At 32.0% G+C, this 22075-nt stretch overlaps 1 protein-coding gene across 1 annotated transcript in view; it reads right to left on the reverse strand.

Moving 5' to 3' along the window:
• The window catches only part of LOC143062845 (integrator complex subunit 5-like), a 42247-nt gene extending 20172 nt beyond the window's left edge, over window positions 1-22075 (reverse strand). The window contains exons 1-13 of the mRNA XM_076234656.1: window positions 22019-22075; window positions 19953-20166; window positions 19173-19276; window positions 17778-17932; window positions 15539-15631; window positions 14994-15195; window positions 14277-14394; window positions 13478-13553; window positions 11347-11438; window positions 8932-8987; window positions 8349-8485; window positions 4715-4823; window positions 69-253 (exon numbers count right to left, since the gene is read on the reverse strand). Of these exons, the coding sequence (XP_076090771.1) occupies window positions 69-253; window positions 4715-4823; window positions 8349-8485; window positions 8932-8987; window positions 11347-11438; window positions 13478-13553; window positions 14277-14394; window positions 14994-15195; window positions 15539-15631; window positions 17778-17932; window positions 19173-19276; window positions 19953-20166; window positions 22019-22051 (1574 nt within the window). The 5' untranslated portion in view covers window positions 22052-22075. The remainder of the gene's footprint in view (window positions 1-68; window positions 254-4714; window positions 4824-8348; window positions 8486-8931; window positions 8988-11346; window positions 11439-13477; window positions 13554-14276; window positions 14395-14993; window positions 15196-15538; window positions 15632-17777; window positions 17933-19172; window positions 19277-19952; window positions 20167-22018) is intronic.

Consider the following 22075-nt stretch of genomic DNA (forward strand, 5'->3'; position numbering starts at 1 on the left):
ATGTTTTCTGTGTAAATTATTGAACTTTTACATTAAAGAAAACATTTTCTATTTATATGAAAACAGACCTATATTCTTTGGCTACATGTGATGTACTCTCCCATTGGACAAGACACAACAAGTTGCCAAGCAACTGCTTAACATTATCCATTTGTTGTGTGTTTAACATATCAACAAGTCTGTGTATTGTACAGGGCAAAACATCCCCAAGTTTGACTTCTACTGTGCTCTGTAAGTCCAGGCATCTAGATAGCTACAAAAAATGTACAAAAGATAATTGAAGCTACAAAAAATGTACAATGGATAATTGAAGCTAAAACCATATGCTCCGCAGGGCGCAGCTTTATACGACCGCAGAGGTTGAACCCTGAACGGTTGGGGCAAGTATGGACACAACATTCAAGCTGGATTCAGCTCTAAATTTGGATTGTGATTAAATAGTTGACACAGCATAGGTTTCTGACACAGAATGAATGTGGTCTAATGAACTTAAAATATTTTTTTTGCCTTTGAGCAATTCACTATGCTGTTGAATATTAATCCTCTCAAAAAAATGTTTGAAGAAATTTTCTTTTTATTTATGAAATCTGAAAGTATAAAAATTTAACCCCCACCCCCATTTGTTTTCACATCCCCCTTTCCCTTTTTCCAAAACTGATCTCAATTCAAATTTCTAATGGAGTTTGCAACAATAACTACTCATTTAAATACATCATAAAATATTAAAATGTAAAATAAAGTGCTTGTTATCACTGAATGGTAAAGATTGTTTTAATTTATCAGTTGGTAGAAAAAGTGAATATACATTGTATATTGTATAAAACAATGATTTAAGTAGATTCAACTACTATTCTGGACAAAGAAAGATAACTCCAATTGAAATATTAATTATATATCTGTATTGTATAAAACAAAGATTTAAGTTAATTCAACTACTATTCTGGACAAAGAAAGATAACTCCAATTGAAATTGCAATTAGATATTTCTTGCTATTGCGCAATACTGAGTAATTGAAAATATTTGCTATTGCACAATACTGTGCAATTGAAGATTTCTTGCTATTGCGCAATACTGTGCAATTGAAAATTTCTTGCTATTGCACAATACTACGCAATTGAAGATTTTTTGCTATTGGTGAATACTGTGCAATTGAAAATTTCTTGCTATTGCACAAAACTTAATATAATAATTTTGGATCCTGATTTGAACCAACTTGAAAACTGGGCCCATAATCAAAAATCTAAGTACATGTTTAGATTCAGCATATCAAAAAAACCTAAGAATTAAATTTTTGTTAAAATCAAACTTAGTTTAATTTTGGACCCTTTGGACTTTAATGTAGACCAATTTGATAATGGGACCAAAAATTAAGAATCTACATACACAGTTAGATTTGGCATATCAAAGAACCCCAATTATTCAATTTTTGATGAAATCAAACAAAGTTTAATTTTGGACCCCGATTTGGACCATCTTGAAAACTGGGCCAATAATCAAAAATCTAAGTACATTTTTATATTCAGCATATCAAAGAACCCCCAAGGATTCAATTTTTGTTAAAATCAAACTAAGTTTAATTTTGGACGCTTTGGACCTTAATGAAGACCAATTTGAAAATGGGACCAAAAATTCAGAATCTACATACACAGTTAGATTCGGCATATCAAAGAACCCCAATTATTCAATTTTTGATGACATCAAACAAAGTTCAATTTTGGACCCTTTGGGCCCCTTATTCCTAAACTGTTGGGACCAAAACTCCCAAAATCAAACCTAACCTTTCCTTTATGGTCATAAACCTTGTGTTTAAATTTCATAGATTTCTATTTACTTATACTAAAGTTATTGTGCGAAAACCAAGAATAATGCTTATTTGGGCCCTTTTTTGGCCCCTAATTCCTAAACTGTTGGGTCCTAAACTCCCAAAATCAATACCAACCTTCCTTTTGTGGTCATAAACATTGTGTTTAAATTTCAAAGATTTCTATTTACTTAAACTAAAGTTATTGTGCAAAAACCAAGAAAAATGCTTATTTGGGCCCTTTATTGGCCCCTTATTCCTAAACTATTGAAACCAAAACTCCCAAAATCAATCCCAATCTTTCTTTTGTGGTCATAAACCTTGTGTCAAAATTTCATAGATTTCTATTAACTTAAACTTAAGTTATGGTGCGAAAACCAAGAAAATGCTTATATGGGCCCTTTTTGGCCCCTAATTCCTGAAATATTGGGACCAAAACTCCCAAAATCAATACCAACCTTCCTTTTATGGTCATAAACCTTGTGTTAAAATTTCATAGATTTCTATTCACTTTTACTAAAGTTAGAGTGCAAAAACTAAAAGTATTCGGACGACGACGACGACGACGACGACGCCGACGCCAACGTGATAGCAATATACGACGAAAATTTTTTCAAAATTTGCGGTCGTATAAAAATACAATTATTAAAAGTTCCTTTAAAATTTAGAAATAAATAAATATATACTAGTACTAGACCGTTGGTTTTCCGGTTTGAATGGTTTTACACTAGTAATTTTGGGACCCTTTATAGCTTGTTGTTTGGGATGAGCGAAGGCTCCATGTTAAAAGCCATACATTGACCTATAATGGTTTCCTTTTATAAATTGTTATTTGGATGGAGAGTTGTCTCATTGGCACTCACACCACATATTCCTATATCTATTTGTGTAACTGTCTAAATGTGACTTTAATAAACAGATATTGAAAAAAAGACATAATGAACCAGATGCTCCGCAGGGCGTAGCTTTAAACGACCGCAGAGGTTGAACCCTGAACGGTTGGGGCAAGTATGGACACAACATTCAAGCTGGATTCAGCTCTAAATTTGGATTGTGATTAAATAGTTGACACAGCATAGGTTTCTGACACAGAATGAATGTGTTCTAATGAACTTAAATTTTTTGTTTTCTCTTAGAGCAATTCACTATGCTGTTGAATATTAATCCTCTCAAAAAAATGTTTGAAGAAATTTTCTTTTTTATTTATGAAATTTCAAATGAGAAAAATTGAACCCAATTTTTTTAATCACATCCCCCTTTCCCTTATTCCAAAACTAATCTCAATTCAAATTTCTAATGGAGTTTGCAACAATAACTACTCATTTAAATACATCATAAAATATTAAGATGTAAAAAAACTGCTTGTTATCACTGAATGGTAAAGATTATTTTAATTTATCAGTTGGTAGTAAAAAGTGAATATACATTGTATATTGTATATAACAAAGATTTAAGTTGATTCTGGACAAAGAAAGATAACTCCAATTAAAAAAAAATCTTGCTATTGCACAATATTTTGCAATTAGATATTTCTTGCTTACTATTCTGGACAAAGAAAGATAACGCTAATTAAAAAAAATTTGCTATTTCACAATATTGTGCAATTAGATATTTCTTGCCATTGCGCAATACTGTGCAATTGAAAAGACTTGCTATTGCACAATACTTAATATAATAATTTTAGATCCTGATTTGGACCAACTTGAAAACTGGGCCCATAATAAAAAATCTAAGTACATTTTTGGATTCAGCATATCAAAGAACCCCAAGATTTCAATTTTTGTTAAAATCAGACTAAGTTTAATTTTGGACCCTTTGGACCAAAAATGAAGAATCTACATACACAGTTAGATTTGGTATATCAAAGAACCCCATTTATTCAATTTTTGATGAAATCAAACAAAGTTTAATTTTGGACCCCGATTTGGACCAACTTGAAAACTGGGCCAATAATCAAGAATCTAAGTACATTTTTAGATTCAGCATATCAAAGAACCTAACTGATTCATTTTTTTGTCAAAATCAAACTAAGTTTAATTTTGGACCCTTTGGACCTTAATGTAGACCAATTTGAAAACGGGACCAAAAGTTAAGAATCTACATACACAGTCATAACAGTTAGATTCGGCATATCAAAGAACCCCAATTATTCAATTTGGATGAAATCAAACAAAGTTTAATTTTGGACCCTTTGGGCCCCTTATTCTGTTGGGACCAAAACTCCCAAAATCAATACCAACCTTCCTTTTATGGTCATAAACCTTGTGTTTAAATTTCATAGATTTCTATTAACTTATACTAACGTTATGGTGCGAAAACCAAGAAAAATGCTTATTTGGGTCCCATTTTGGCCCCTAATTCCTAAACTGTTGGGACCTTAACTCCCAAAATCAATACCAACCTTCCTTTTGTAGTCATTAACATTGTGTTTAAATTTCATTGATTTCTATATACTTAAACTAAAGTTATTGTGCGAAAACCAAGAATAATGCTTATTTGGGCCCTTTTTTGGCCCCTAATTCCTAAACTGTTGAAACCAAAACTCCCAAAATCAATCCCTACCGTTCTTTTGTGGTCATAAACCTTGTGTCAAAATTTCATAGATTTCTATTAACTTAAACTAAAGTTATAGTGCGAAAACCAAGAAAATGCTTATTTGGGCCCTTTTTGGCCCCTTATTCCTAAAATGTTGGGACCAAAACTCCCAAAATCAATACCAACCTTCCTTTTGTGGTCATAAACCTTGCGTTAAAATTTTATAGATTTCCATTCACTTTTACTTAAGTTAGAGTGCGAAAACTAAAAGTATTCGGACGACGACGACGCAGACGACGATGCCAACGTGATAGCAATATACGACGAATGCGGTCGTATAAAAAGAGATTTTTGTGTGCATGTTTTTATTTATATACCTGTCTATAGTTAGTGGCTTCAGATATTATACAGACTAGTATTTCTGATGTGCATTCCTCCCCACTGTATAATGCTACATAAGATAACAACTTCATCAGCCACAGTGATCTGAAAAATAACATAAAAGATAAATAATAATAAGATAATTCAGGACATCAACATATCATTTAAATGATGACTGTTTACTCTTTTAAAAAACATTATCAGTACCGTTATAGCAAAGAAAATCATAGTGAGGCAACAAAGTTTAATACTAAAACTAACATCACGTCAGTCATAAAAAAAATTGAAATCTTCACCCATTTTCTTCCTTATTTGAACATCAAGAGTTGGAAAATTTGATACTTGCATTAAACCATTTGGTTTACCCAAACATATTTCTATTCTGAATTCTATTTCTAAATGTTCAAATGTATGCCCAGCTAAAATCAGTTAGTAAATTCATCCACATTAAAGGAAACATGGGATGGGTTACAATTTTTTTTTCAGTTACTCTGAAACCTTTTGAAGAAAGTTCTTCATATGGTAGGATAATAATAAGCTTACATAAAATAAAAAATGTGCATACTTTTTAAAATTCGTTATTAATATTTCTGATTGGCAATGGTAACCACTGTTTGAAACCTATTTTCAGTTTACATAAAAAATATGGAAGAATGCTCTCATATAGATTACCATCCACATCAGTTTGACACTATAAATCTCCCAAGCAAGATATCAAAATTGTATGAATCAAATCACATGGGTATGAACAACAAGTATATTGAGCACAGAGTTAATATAGATTAAAACACAATCTGTGCTAGAAATACTAGGGTTATTTAAGATTCTTACGCTAGGTGCAAATTATATTTCTAATAAAAGTAATGAACATAAAATATAAATCATGAACTGAACTAAAAAAAGAACATGTTAAATGACTTTAAAGGGTGGCTGGAGACACAGTGCTTTTGATTTTTGTCTTCTAATAAAGTCAGTCTTGGTGTAAATCTAGACTATACATTTTCAAATTAAAATGAAGTCCAAAACAATGATATATTGCAACAGTTTGTGCTTTGATCATTTTTGAAAGTTTAGTCATGTTTTTTCATACCAATGTGTGCCGATTCTTAAATTTTAGATATCATTCACAGTCCACATTTTCTTTCACAAAATCATTGTATAAATAAAAATATTTGTAAAAGATTCCGCAGAATAATGTGTCTTAAGCTGGGGTCACACATTCACGATTTTTACTGCCGTCCTTGACAGGACCATTCCCGATTAAAATTTGTCAAAAGTCTGATCAAGATCCTGTGAATCGTGGATGGAAATTCGATTTGTATCTCTCGCCAGGTAAAATTCGACCGAGTCTGTCACGACTGCGTCCCGATTCTACCGAATGTAATCCGACAGAGATCAGATAGTGACAAGACAGTGAACCGACGCTTACGGGATTTATCCGTTCGAAAACTGTCGGCATAATCGGGATGATCAGGTACTGTCGGAACGTAATCCTATCACGGTCCGCTCTATCGCATTGCAAACGGCTTTGTCTGGTCTCAGTCGTATTGTATTCTGTTATTGTCGGGACTTCTCCAGATCATTCCCGTTCCACAGGACACCGTCCCGAATACACAGAACATTGTTAGGAATTCGATCCGATACAGCAGAATCTGTCACGACATAGGAACGATTGTAATCTGACTAGACAAAATCGGCTGAGTTTCCCCGAATGTTACGGGACGCACCTAACTGTCGGGGTGCTTTGCCGAACTATTCGGACCCTTCCCGACCAGTAGGAATCTGTTACGAACTAAAACGACTGCGTTCAGACAATAATAGGACATTCCAGATAATTGAGGATACTAATCCGACTTTTTCACTTTTCGTGTCGTATCGCTGTCTGATCTCAAACGGGAGCAATAATCGGCAATGTGTGAACCCCGCATTACCTGCTATTGCTGTTTTCAGAATAAAAGTGTAATGTTTACTGCCTAAAAGTTTATTATCAGCAAAATATTTAATTTTTTCTTCAGATGCTATTACTAATTATGAAAAAGCTTGTGTCCAAGTTTCATCAAATTCCATGCAGGTTTGATAAAATTATTGATGTCTTAAAAATTCAGTCTAAAACTTTCAATATAAACTGCCAAATAATAAGTCCATTTAAAATTAAAGGGGCACTAGCTGCGAGATATATAAAAAATCTAAGATATTTTTTTTTTTTGCTCAATCATTAATGAAATGCAAATAGTGAAATAATAATTTGCTTTTAGCAGCCAATATGGTTCAATTTCGTCAAAATAAGCTAAAAAACATTGATTATGAATTATTCACTTGCAAGTGAATACTTCATAATCAATGTTTTTTAGCTTAATTTGACGAAATTAAATTATTTATGTCTTAAAAATTCAGTCTAAAACTTTCAATATAAACTGCCAAATAATAAGTCCATTTAAAATTAAAGGGGCACTAGCTGCGAGATATATAAAAAATCTAAGATATTATTTTTTTTTGCTCAATCATTAATGAAATGCAAATAGTGAAATAATAATTCGCTTTTAGCATCCAATATGGGTCAATTTCGTCAAAATAAGCTAAAAAACATTGATTATGAATTATTCACTTGAATAAGCTAAAAAAACATTGATTATGAATTATTCACTTGCAAGTGAATAATTCATAATCAATGTTTTTTAGCTTATTTTGACGAAATTGACCTCATTGAATCCATATTCATGTGAACTTCAATTAAACCTCTTAGCATGAGATGGATAACACGTGAATTGTATGTGTAAAGTTATTTAAAGGAAAAGAATGTCAACATTGAAAGTGAAACAAAAGGTAAATCATTTGATAGACCGATTCGATCCACAGAAAATCATTTTTATACAGGTAAAAACGTTGATAAACATTTATTTTTCATCTATAATATGAAATTTAATAGACCTAGAATAATCCAACAGTAATAGTTTGCTTAGTCTATTTATATCTATATTTATGTTTACATCGCTTATATGGTCATCGGATGACTTTAGAGGTCAACTCGATAATTAATAAGATGACGACTAGACTAAAATACACACAAAGAGAAGCTAAGTATTTTCATGCCGAGGCCCTGTCAATTGTTTATTTTACACTTTTAATAGTTTGGATAAATGTTTTATGAAAACAAATATGAGAAATTGATTAAAATTGGTGAACATGAATTTGACAGCTTGGCGGAAATAAAAACATTTTCAAATTTTTCTCTGGTTACGATTCTTATAGAACAGTTTTACACAAATTCATGAAAGGTTGACAAGATCGATGATGTTTAAAAAAAACTTTTACAGATAAACACTAATTGTTGATGGCAGTATTGATGGAATGCAGGAAAGTCATGTCTGACCTGTCGACCAGGTTGGACATTCTTAATCTTTTAATTATTCAAACAAGCAAATTTCTTTAAATTTTTTATTTAATTCATTGAAATAGATCATTTTTTTTCATTTCAAATAATCCCTTAAATATAACAGTAATACTATTTACTAAGCATCCTCATAATCAGTTATCTAACATTCACATGTATATCAAGATGTAAATGACACATGCCAACATATAAACTATGAACTTAGAACAGGGACATTAAATGCACAATCCAATACTTACATCATGCCATCACTTTGTAACAGCATCCTGGTCAACTCTTTAACCTTTGGTGTGAGTGAGGCCAGAAAGGGGACTTCCACCATTCCATTATTCTGTCTGTGATACACAGCACTTTGTACTTCTCTTAACAGCTGATCCTATAATTACAACATACTGTAATGTATTAACTGTTCATGAAATTGCATTTACAAAGCTTATATAACATCAATATGGAATTTTGTATATTCAATGTAATGGTACAAATAATTGTATGGTTTGCTGCTATTTTTGTTGTTAACAGCATACTTACCCTTGTTGGTGTTTTAACACTACTTTTAAGCACCACTTTGAGCTATTTTGTGGTGGCCAGTTTTTATTGGTGGAGGCAGCCATAGTGCACGGAGTAAACCACCAACCTTCGATAGGAAAACTGACAATCCTAGTCAATTAAGATTGGAGTGGAGTACACCCAAAGGAGCAGAGTTCGAAGTCACAATCCCAGTGTTAATTTGCTAGTGATAACAGAAGAAGAACTACTTAGACCACTTGACCACCGAGACCCCTCACTGTTATTTAGAACAGAATGTATAATAATCCAACTTACAATTAGAAAGGAACAAGTATCTTGTATATCTTCATGGATTACTTTGGCCTCTGTACCTACAATAAAACAGATATAAATTCAGAAAAACTGTGAAAGAGACAGCAACCCCAAAACTCAAATATAAATACATGCAAAAAGGAGATGACATGGACAATTAAAAGAAACAACCCAAATAACCCAATGAGTTCAATTTTTCTTAGATGCAGGGAAAAGTGTACTTTCATGAATATTTCATTTCATGGTTTTTCCAAAGTTGGCCTACACAAATATTTGTCCTTCATTCACCATTCAAATTGCAATGTTTACATTAAACCAGGAAAAACCAGGAAATTCATAAAATTTGTTTTCGAAAAACTAAGGATTTTCTTACCCCAGGCATAGATTACCTTAGCCGTATTTGGCACAACTTTTTGGAATTTTGGATCCTCAATGTTTTTCAACTTTGTACTTGTTGGGCTTTATAAATATTTTGACATGAGCGTCACTAATGAGTCTTATGTAGACGAAACGCGCGTCTGGCGTACTAAATTATAATCCTGGTACCTTTAATAATTGTTAACACCACTCGGTCGATGCCACTGCTGGTGGACGTTTCGTCCCGGAGGGTATCACCAGCCCAGTAGTCAACACTTCGGTGTTGACATGAATATCAATTATGTGGTCATATTTATAAAATTTCCTGTATTAAAACTTTGAAATTTTCGAAAAACTAGTATTTTCTTACCCCAGGCATAGATTACCTTAGCCGTATTTGGCACAACTTTGGAATTTTGGATCCTCAATGCTCTTCAGCTTTGTACTTGTTTGGATTTATAAATATTTTGACATGAGCCTCACTGATGAGTCTTATGTAGACGAAATGCGCGTCTGGCGTACTAAATTATAATCCTGGTACCTTTGATAACTGTTACCCATGAAAAATAATGAATCAACATCAAATTTCTTCTCTGATTTCGAAAAAAAAATGTTTTTTTTATATTTCTACAGATTTTTATATCCTTTCAGCAACTATAAAATATTATTAAAGAAAATCAAACCAGATGCTCTGCAGGGCGCAGCTTTATACGACAGCAGAGTTCGAACCCTGAACAGTTGGGGCAAGTATGGACACAACATTCAAGCTTGATACAGCTCTGAATTTGGATTGTGATTAAATAGTTGACACAACATAGGTGTCTAACACAGAATGAATGTGGTCTAAGAACTTAAACTTAAAAACTTAAAAATTTTAAATTGGACATTTACCTATTATGGTCCAATATCCAAAATCTAGATACATGATTAGATTCAGCATATCAAAGAACCCCAAGAATTCAATTTTTGATGAAATCAAATAAAGTTAAATTTTGGACCCTTTAGACCTCAATGTGGACCAATTTGATAACCAAGCCCAAATATCAAAAATCTAAATACATGGTTAGATTCAGCATATACCAAAAAACCCCATATATTCACTTTTTGTTGAAATCAAACAAAGTTTAATTTTTACCCGTTTTGGACCAACTTGAAAACTGGGCCTATAATCAAAAATCTAAATACATGTTTAGATTTAGCATTTCAAAGAACCCCAAGGATTCAATTTTTGTTGATATCAAACAAAGTTTAATTTTGGAGCATGATTTGGACCAACTTGAAAACTGGCCCCATAAGCAAAAATCTTAATACATGTTTAGATTCGGCATATCAAAGAACCCCAAGGATTCAATTTTTGTTGAAATCAAACAAAGTTTAATTTTGGACCCCGATTTGGACCAACTTGAAAACTGGGCCCATAATCAAAAATCTAAGTACATGTTTAGATTCAGCATATCAAAGAACCCCAAGAATTCAATTTTTGTTAAAATCAGACTAAGTTTAATTTTGGACCCTTTGGATCTTAGTGTAGACCAATTTGAAAACAGGACCAAAAATTGAGAATCTAAATACACAGTTAGATTCGGCATATCAAACACCCCAATTATTCAATTTTTGATGAAATTAAACAAAGTTAAATTTTGGACCCTTTGGGCACCTAATTCCTGTTAGGACCGAAACTCCAAAAATCAATCCCAACCTTCCTTTTATGGTCATAAATTGTGTTTAAATTTCATAGACTTCTATTTACTTAAACTAAAGTTATAGTGCGAAAACCAATGTGTCTTCGGAAGACGACAACAAGGACAACACCAACGTCATACCAATAAACGATCACAAATTTTTTTTTCGGTCGTATAAAAATAGCCTTAGAGATTTGACAGCAGAATGGATTCAAAACAATCTCTAGCTAAACTTTAGTAACTTAAATTACCTCATATGCTCTATGGACTAGGTTCATGAACTAAAGTTTATTCTGGAAAATGAGAATTTTCAGCCCATACATTCCATTTTCAATATGTCAGATAATTAGAAAATAACATCCTGCAAATGTTTTCTTACCTGTTGGAATGGCTGCTTGGAGAAAGAACTGTAAGACTTGATAAGCTCCAATATCACTCTGTATCACGAGGTGCACCACCAACAGGAGGAAACTGTAATTAAAAAGAAATATGATTTATCGGATGTTCCTTTAGGGCTATTCCATTCAAATGAATGTAGGAGGGTAGGAAGGGAAGTTTCATTTTTGGGCATAGGTAGTTCTTTCATCTTTTTGTGAAGAAAATAAAATCTTATGATATAAATATATGTAAATGAAAAATTCACAAGAACTTGTTTTCAAAACATGACCAGCTTCAAACTAAATGTCAGTTAACCAATATTCATTAACTTCAAGTAGAAACCTTTTACATATTCAAAACATACACTCTGTTTATGAGTTAAGAGAAAATAGTTTAGAAATCAATGACATGATTATTTTAATATGTGCAACATTGTACTGTAAAATAAATAGAAAACTTATTATTTTTTCCTCCAATACAATTTTTGTTTGTTTCACTGTTTGTTAAAATCTAATAATTAAGGAATAAACAAAGTATATGAGGTTAGATCAACAGCCTAAACACAGGATTTATCAGAAATGGGGGGAACACGAACAACCCATTAACAAAAATTAACAAATGACAGATAATACCAACAATTCCCCAAAACACCACAATACTTTAACAAGAGGCTCTTAAGAGCCTTTGTCGCTCACCTGTATCTACTGTGGTTTTGGTAATAATGATAAATAAGGTTAAAATCATAATAAAAAGAATTAGATACCCAAATACTGATTGAGGCCAAATTTGGTTTAATTTGATTAAGTAGTTCAATCAATAGCAGAAGATTTAAATAAAACAATAGTTTACAAAAATTTCAAAAAAATTGCAGAAAATGTCTTTAAAAGACAATAACTCCAATAAGATGTCAATTGAAGATTTTGGTCATGTTGACATATTTAAAGATTTTAAATACTTTGCTAAAAATTATTGCTGTTTACAGTTTAAACCTATCTGAAATAATATCAAAAATAACCATAAACTGCAAAATTTCCTTAAAATTACCATTCAGGACAGCAACCCATCAACAGGTTGTCTGATTTATCAGAAAATTATATGGGCAGGAAGATCTAAATCTGGTTTTTCCCCTATGCTCTAATTTTAGCCATGTCGGCCATGTTGTTTTGATGGAAGGTTCATCGGACTAGGTGTTCTCCCCAGAATTTTCAAATAGCACCATGGTCCATATACTTTCTATAATAAAATCATTCAACACATTTTTGAACTAGATACATAAATGATCATTGTGGCCAAGTTTGGTTAAACTTGTCTAAGTAGTTTCAGAGAAGAAGATTTTGTAAAAGATAACAAAAGTTTACAAAATATTGTTAACAAGAATGTGTCCATGGTACATGGATACCCCATCCAAACTATCATTTTCTATGTTGAAAGGACGGTGAAAATGGGAGAAACTCTCTAATTTCAAGTAATTTGGCTTTAAAATTAGAAGGATCATATCATAGGAAACTATTGTACTAAGTTTCTAGTTGATTGGACTTCAACTTCATCAAAAACTACCTTGACTTAAAACTTAAACCTGAAGCGGAACAGACAGACGGACGGATGCATAGACCAAAAAACATAATGCCGATAAATGGGGCATAAAAATTGACTTAGAGGGGTCAATTGACAATTTTGGTTGTGTTGACTTATCTTAATTTGCTGAACATAATCACTGTTAACAGTTAATCTCTATCAATAATAATATTTAAGATGATAACCAAAAACTGTTGTCTGATTCGTCTGAAAATTTCCGTGCAGATAGCACCCAACCTGATAAATATTTTTATCCTATGTCAGATTTGCACTAAAAGGCAGGGTCATATGACACATTTTTTAAACTAGATACCCTAATGATGATTACAGCAAAGTTTGGTAAAATTTGTCTCAGTAGTTTCTGGAGATTTTTGTTACTGACGACAAGCTAAAAAGAACCAATGTTGTCTTTCTCCTGTTGCTACTTTATTGTACTTTTAATATGTACCTTTCATCTCCTTTTATTCATACCTAATTCATTTAGTCCTTGCATTTTTTAATCTATATTTTTTTTAATGAATTTATCCCAATTTTCTACTTTTGATCACATGACTTACCTTTCATATTCCTGGTGACTTGTATTTTTCCACTGAGATAAAATAGTATTTAACTGATTCAGTACTTCTGGGGTCACTGCAATGCAAAATCAAAGCTTATTATTCATAGACCTTATAAGTTTTATATGAAGCCATACCAATTAAACACAGTAGTTGAAACCTCTTAAGATGAAACCATCATACTACTGTGGATTCATTATTATGCGTTGGATACCAATTTTCGTGGATTATGTGGATGCAGGTGAATCACAAAATTAAATGTTCAGCGAATAACAAATTTCTATGGCATGTATGCAGACTTCGGCAAAACCACGAAAATTAAATATCCATGAACATGTAAGTTTTCCTTAATCCACGAAAATTGGTACCCACGAAAAATAAACGAATCCCCAGTATGTGATTTTGAGTATTTGTCTTATATTTTTATTGAAATTTTAAATATACTTTTTACTTAATCTGGGTACTGTAAAATAAATTATAAAATCTTTCTTTTTTTACGGAAAACCGTGGCAGGGGTATGCTCCCATAACATATAGATTAAAAATAAAACTTTCACAAACATTTCCTGTTTACAACATACAGATAACTTCTATAATGCAGATTATGAAAGATAAATTCTTAAAATAAAAGCAAACACTAATCTTAAACAAGTCTAAAGAAAATTTGGTCATTCAAAGATTGCTTATTTTGCTTTTTTTTAGTATAACAGAATATTGCAGTTTATATATAAGCTTTGGAAGAGTTTATAACTACAAGATAAAATTCAAATTAATAAAACTTCTCTAATACATGTACATACATGCATTAATAAGATCTGTTGTAAGAATATTAAGTAACATTGGAGACAAAGATGCCAGCTTCAGTAGGAAAGGAATGGTCGTCTTTCTGATCATCTCACTCTCTGCTGTTAAACTGGCCTGAAAATAAATATTAGTAAGTAAATACAATCATCATGATCATGACAATATCAAATACAAAAAAAGACTTTTCAAATTTAAAAAATAAATGATAATCCAGTTTCAGAGAAAATTTAACAATACAACAATATCCTTTCCAGTCTTATATTCAAGAATCAGTGATGTTAAGTACAGTATGAATAACAACACAATCATTTTGATTAATTCAGTATTCGTCAAAAAGAAGTTATTGAGGGATGAATCTAAAAATTCATCACATGATATAGCATGCTTGCATATTTGAAGTTATTAAGAAAAATTGCTACAAAAGTTCCATAGGACATAGGACAAACATAATCCCAATATAAAACCTTACAAAATGTTAAATAATCTATGCATCAAACTGTGAGCAAGGACACTTTGTATTGTTATACTTCTTTCATTCAGATGGCCAAACTGTCATAAGATGGTATGACATGTCAACTTTCTAGATTTTTTGCTCAGTATCATCATATATTAGCTACAAAAGATTTTTCTCCTGTTCCCTGCAAGGTAAAATGTATGCATAGAATAAATTTTGAACACAGACAGTACCGTAAAAGTCCTATTAAATCAATTACCTCAAATAATTTCATCAAGGCATTTCTAATATCCTGCCCATGCTTAGATGCTAGATGTCCTAGAATTCCCACTGCAGAGGCCATCTTTGGCATTTTATCATCAGATGACATGTGACCTTCTCCAGGTTTTCCACCATGTTGATAGTAATCCTTTAAACCACTCATTAAAACCCTTGTTATTATGGTGGTTGGAAAACATGATCTGGAAAAATTGATAGGTTTTGAAAAAGTAAAAACTTTGATTGCATTATTTGTATACAACATTTGCTGAAATCAAAATAATTAACCTTGCTTTTGAGTCCACATGAATGTTTTCTATACTAATATGCAGATCCTTATACCTTTATGAACTACCAATGAAACTAATTTATAAATTTATTTATTTTTTGCACATTTGATAATACTAAAGATTTCACTTTTATTTATTTATTCATGTTTCAATGTTAAATGTCAAAAGTAACAATTTACCAAAATGTTATATTATCATTCAGTGAATAAATATTGTCTATTTTTTATACTGAACCTTCATTTAAACAAATACTCACCCAATATGAGCAACAACCCAGTCAAAATGTGGACTGTACTTCACTGAAGCTTCAAGTAATGAATCTACACACACTTCTGGTGCACCTTTCACCCTGAAAAATAAATTGGAGGAATAAGAGTCAACATAGCAGTCCAGAATTTGTAGTGACACAACATTTTCATTAACACCAAAACTTTCCATGAAACTCTAAAAAAAAGTTTCATTTACTGTATATTTTGTCATGTTATATGTCCAATAACTTTTGCCTAACCATACATGGTATAAATATGGATACCTTATTAGGAATATTCTTTTAATAGGCAAAAACAATGGAATTGATATGGACGTAATCTGGCATCCAACATTATTAACTTTAGATAATGAATAGCCTCCCCTTAGTCTTATGAACAACAAGGCCTTGAGGGTTACAAGAGCGCAATTATTTGTTTACATTTTACCGGCAAGTTTTTTACCCCAAGATGGTACTCAGAATAGAATCCTATACGGCTTCTGATTGGTTGATACAGGATTGGAATTACATTTAATCGAAAGCTTATCCAATTAGGTTTAAAAATTGCAGAAAATCATATTCACATTTTACGAAGTATAGAAAATATCTTTAATTTCTGCACGTCGGAGCCATTAAAAATATGCCTTTTTCATTAAGCGAAAAAAGTAGACGATTTTTTTCAACTGCATTTTAAGTCAATTTGAGCCGCATGACCCTATATGTTTTTTTAGTTGTAATGCAACACCGGCATTTGTACTAACAGGAACTGCCATCCGATTTTCCCTAGTTTGTGTAGTCTTCGAGAAAAAAAATACGGAACACTAGTGGTACCCTATGGAAAATGCATTACGAATAATTGCGCTCTTGTAACCTATAGAGAAATGACACTTTTTTTTAACAAGGCTTTGAAAAATATCAAAAATTGTCATTTACCTCGGAAAAAATGTGAAATTGTGAGAAACGGGATCAAATGGACTTTTCATCAACGTGAATTCATGCTATAGTCTGTTTCCTATTTGTATTTATTTCTATATCTGAATCTAGGGTGGGCTTGAATGTCGACAAAGTATGAAGAGAATGCAACGTTTTTGTGATATCTACTGTTTCTATCGGAAAAAGCATGTATTTATCTTGAATTTGAAGGTAAATTTTGGTTTTTAACCTTAACGACCGTGTCTCAGTTGCTATTCTAGCAAAAAGCTAATTTCGTGAAAATTGGCCAAAAGGGTCCCTAAGCAAATACCAACGATTTAGTTAAATTGCAAAGTAGAAAAATTGATCTTGGCATTGAATATCGTAGTCCAAGAATAGTTTCTCTTGCCAAAGTAGAAATAGTATCATATTTGCAACATTTGGAAAAACTATAGTCTGTTTCAAAAACGTGTTTTTTTAAGAAATGGTTTCATATATAGCCATTCTTCAAAATTCGATGTAGCTTTTCCATATCAAAACGGTTTGGTCGACAATATGATCAGTGCTGGATGACCTTCGAAAAATTAGGCCAATAAATTAACATTATCTTCATGTCTCTTTGACCAGTACCGTATTTGGTGAAAAAATCAGTTCCAATTTTAGGCCTGATCGGCGGGCAAAAACTAATTCTCCAAATTCAGAGAGTGATCAGATAATGTTTTCAAGATGTGATATCATCTAGATAGACGCCAGCGCGACTTTTGACGCGGGCGCTTCATTTTCGGAAATTTTTTTCCCTACCGTATAGGTTACAAGAGCGCAATTATTTGTTTACATTTTACCGGCAAGTTTTTTACCCCAAGATGGTACTCAGAATAGAATCCTATACGGCTTCTGATTGGTTGATACAGGATTGGAATTACATTTAATCGAAAGCTTATCCAATTAGGTTTAAAAATTGCAGAAAATCATATTCACATTTTACGAAGTATAGAAAATATCTTTAATTTCTGCACGTCGGAGCCATTAAAAATATGCCTTTTTCATTAAGCGAAAAAAGTAGACGATTTTTTTCAACTGCATTTTAAGTCAATTTGAGCCGCATGACCCTATATGTTTTTTTAGTTGTAATGCAACACCGGCATTTGTACTAACAGGAACTGCCATCCGATTTTCCCTAGTTTGTGTAGTCTTCGAGAAAAAAAATACGGAACACTAGTGGTACCCTATGGAAAATGCATTACGAATAATTGCGCTCTTGTAACCTGAGGAAATATTTGATTGAGTACTCTCGTCAATTTAGTTTTTATAAAGAACTAAGTTTTATATTTCTTACATTGCTGCAAAGCATTCAGTGGCGACCTCTATCAAAGATTTGGTTGGTTTGCATGTCATCCATAGTTGTAGAAGCTCATTCAATGATCCTGAATGTGGAACTCCTCTATGTGTGGAGTATTTACCACTCAGATGACCAAGGAGTTCCAAAGACCACTGAAATAGAAGATCTTTGTGAGTTAAGGTACATGTAGATAATTATAAGTATAGACTTTTTGAGACAGAATTTTCTTATAATTTGCCAAAATGAAGATTTTACTATGCTTTTTTCAAAAATATAATAAATAGTATGGGTTACTGTGCTATTTTTCAAACTATGAGTCGTTGAAAATTATCTAAATTTGGTTAGATTGTTCATGAAAAAACACATCTGTGTGCATTAAAAAATTTCTATAAGACAGAATTTTGAAATAAATTGTGAGAAGAAAGGTTTTAATATATGTTTTAAGAAAATAAAAAGAAAAAATGTTGTCACCAAACTTGTTTTCTATCTACAAGTGAAAATAAAAAATATCCCAATAAGTCCAGTATACTTTTTTTTATTAAAAGAGTTATCTCCCTTTAAATGGCTCATTTGAAAAAAATGATTCTAAAAACAAAAATAAATGATATTTTTGTAAATATTTTGAATATTACAATATAATATCACCAAGTTTTCTTTATATAAAAAACAGTCTAACCGTTAAATTGCAAATCTGTCTCCAATTTGCAGATTTGGGCAAATAACTAGACCAATTTTGTACTGTTATTGTACAATCCAAGATGGCGGTATACCATGAATCTACCTTAATATGTTTCAATGCTTGGTCAATGTACATAAACTTACTGACAATATTACTGGTCAACACTGAAAAAATCTAAACCATATAAAAAAGGCAGATAAGGAGATGTGGTATGAGTGCCAATGAGACAACTATCCACCAAAGTTCAAAAGAAGTGGATGCTAGCTAGCTATTGAAGGACATTGTAAGCCTTTTACAATGAGATAAACCCATACCTAGTAGAATTATATCACAAACACAAATTGTCTGGAATATGCAAAACTTGGATCTTTCCTTATTTAACTGCAGCTAAGATATTTGTAAATCATGAAATTAAACATAAAGTACAGTACATGTTTAGGCCAACTAAGTTGGTTTACGGTTACATTTTAACTGTGGATTTAGTAATATTATTTTGACATTATGTTTTGTCTATTCCATAAGTCAGGAGAAACCATAAATTAATAAAGGCTGCTAAATATAACTTTAGGTTACTTATTTAATAGTACTGGTAGCTAATGTGAATACCAAAAAATATAGTACCGTCAAAATAGCCGATTTTCTCCACCCACAATAAACAATACCAGCAAATACTTAAGAATCCAAACTCATAAACTCATAAAGAGATGACTTACTGATGATATAATGGGTGCCCATGCTGCAGGGTTAGTCTTTATAAAATTAAATAACACTCCACAAGCATCCTGTATGATAGAGTCTAAAGCATTACTTGATTCACCTGTAATAGAAATAATATAATTCATTATGTCTTACAGTCTAAAGAATTACACTAAATATACAACAAACTCTGTAAGCATTAGTCTGAGAATGAATATAAGAATGTTGTAACAAGCATGAGTAAAGTTGGAGAAAATAATTGAAATGGTCAGGCTGGATCTTCCTCAAAAAGATTAAAAAGACCAATCTGTCCTTATATTTGAAAATTAGTGTAAAAGAAATTCCTTTTAAATCTAATAAACCTTTTTCATACTGTTTACATACAAATTAATAATAAGGATTGTTTTCCCTATATGGTAATCTGAATTGGTTTTGTATAAATAGATTGTGTTATTGGTGAGATGCTATAATTTTTAGAGACAAGATGGTACATTGTATTTCAATTCCTCTGTTTAACAGGATGCTATATAAAATATCTGGAGGGAACACTGTGCAGTTTAAAATCATTTTTGCTCAGGAATTTTCACTTATCATTCTGGTGATTGTACAATGTGGATCTATAAGAGGACTCACTCTAAATAATATATTTCTTATGTGACAAAGTGATAATTCAGAATTGTATCACCTACAAACAAAAGCATTCAAAACGTTTTATGTACAGTGAAACAGTGAATCACTCCACACAAGCAGGAGGGATTTTAACTCCATCAACCTCAGTGAACTGTTTGTATCATTACCTAAATCATCTTGATTAAACTCATGAAACTGTAGCTGTTTCATTTGAATTTGTACTGCCTCCTCAAATACATTACAAAGGTATTCGAATACTGCATGTCTGGTTACTGGTAAAGTTTGTAACAGGTATAATGCTGACTTTGTCAATGCCTGGTTACTCACTTGTCTCTCACGATTAACTCCTTGCAAAAATAATCGTAAATCTGTTAGAACATCCTGAAAAAAGTAATGGTAAAAATTACACATAATATTTAAATATTAATCTACATGTTTATGTATGTATATCAATCATTATCAGACTCAAGAGATTTTTATGTCTGTTTACAAGGTATTTTTGTTTTTTACCTTAAAATTTATACTTATCCCCAATTTGATGGAAAAAAAAATGTTGTGGCTAAGCAGACATTGCAGATGACTAAATTAAATTCAGAATCCAGACTTTCCCATAACTTAAATTGTGTTAAATTTTAAAGAAAAAATAATAATATGGACATAATGGATACACGAAGCATCGAAATTTTTTTTTGAAAAATGGTTTGCGCTTTGCACGAAATTTTTTTTCTTGTTTCTGACAAAAAAACCATAAACCCCTTGAATTTAAATGGTTGCTCCCTAACAATGCCCAATACAAGTGCAAAAGTATGGGGTGTAATGTGATTATAGGCTAACAGACCCAGACTCTGTCTCACATTGTCTCATCATCAATACACAGGGTTCTCGCTAAGGATTTTTGAAGGTGAGTCCAGGGACTCGTCATTTTTGGCCATGATGAGTCCAACAGCAAGAAGAAAATATTTTTTTGCAATATAATGTGATATTTTAGTCTCCATTTCCTAACAGAGCTATGCAATGACATTAAATTCAGATCACATTTAAACTTTTACTATTAAATGATGATATTTGAGTTCAGTTGATACAAAATATTTCAATCTTGAATGCATTTCAGTGAAGAGTAATGTCCCATTTTATTGGATTTTGACAATGTTTGTGAATTTAACATAAGAGTTTCTGTATAAAATTTATTTCCTGTTTCTTCTTTCTTTTTCATTTATCTTATGGTTTTCAATTCTAGTGTTTATATTTCATAGCTAAATTTTGTGATCTGCTTGGATTTTTATTCATTTATTGTATTTAATCGGCAAACCCGGAATTATCCTTATCCGTTTCCAGAATCTGATCCGGTTTTATTAACATTTCCTGTTGTGCCAATGATGGCATCCATTGTTGTTTTTGACAGTCAGATATGTTTTTACCCGGATTTACACATTACTGGTTGGTGATGTTCGGCATACGCTAGCGGTTGAACAAAATAAACATCACTGTGATGAATAATAAAGATGAAAATGAATTTGGGATGGTTTGGCAATTTTGCTAGACATCCGGACCGGAGTTCAACAAAATTTTACCAGACCGGTCCATTATTCCCCGGCTTTGTCCGACGGTCCGACATATTTCATGTAGTCTGCAGGATATTCAGAAAGTTGAATATGGGCAGTTTATTGAAGAAGCTCACACAACGACAGCAGTGTGTAGCAGTTAAAGGCGAAACATCTACAAATGCCTTTGTAAAATCAGGAGTACCCCAAGGTACTGTTTTAGGTTCATTGATGTTTCTTTTGTACATCAATATTGGGGATGACATCAAGTTAAAGTTGCGTCTCTTTGCAGATGACTGCCTATTATACCTAGCAATAGACTTAGACCCTTTGCATTTCAACGATGTAGATGTAGCTAGAAGAAGATGGCAGACAAATAGCAATCAGGTGTATGACAATTATATATACCAATACCATCACATGACTTGAGTCTATTCAAAAATAAATTGATGACTGGAGGGATAAATCACCAAAGTTACAAACTAAGTAAAGTAAGTATATAAATTATTCATGTTATTTGAGCACCTAAAAAAAAAACTACCGGCGAAAGCCCCTTTGCCGTCTTTGGAACGAATTGAGTACTTAAATGCAAGTAATTTTCCTCCTTCAATGGATTATGTTAATAAAAATATAATGTTATTAAAATTTTAAATATTATTGAAATCATACGATTACAAAATATAAATGTAAACCTTTGATGTTAAATTTTCTGTGGCAGTTGCCATTTTTTCAGCACTGGAAATTCTAAT

Source organism: Mytilus galloprovincialis, chromosome 2 (genome assembly GCF_965363235.1).
Source record: "Mytilus galloprovincialis chromosome 2, xbMytGall1.hap1.1, whole genome shotgun sequence".
NCBI lineage: Eukaryota > Metazoa > Mollusca > Bivalvia > Mytilida > Mytilidae > Mytilus > Mytilus galloprovincialis.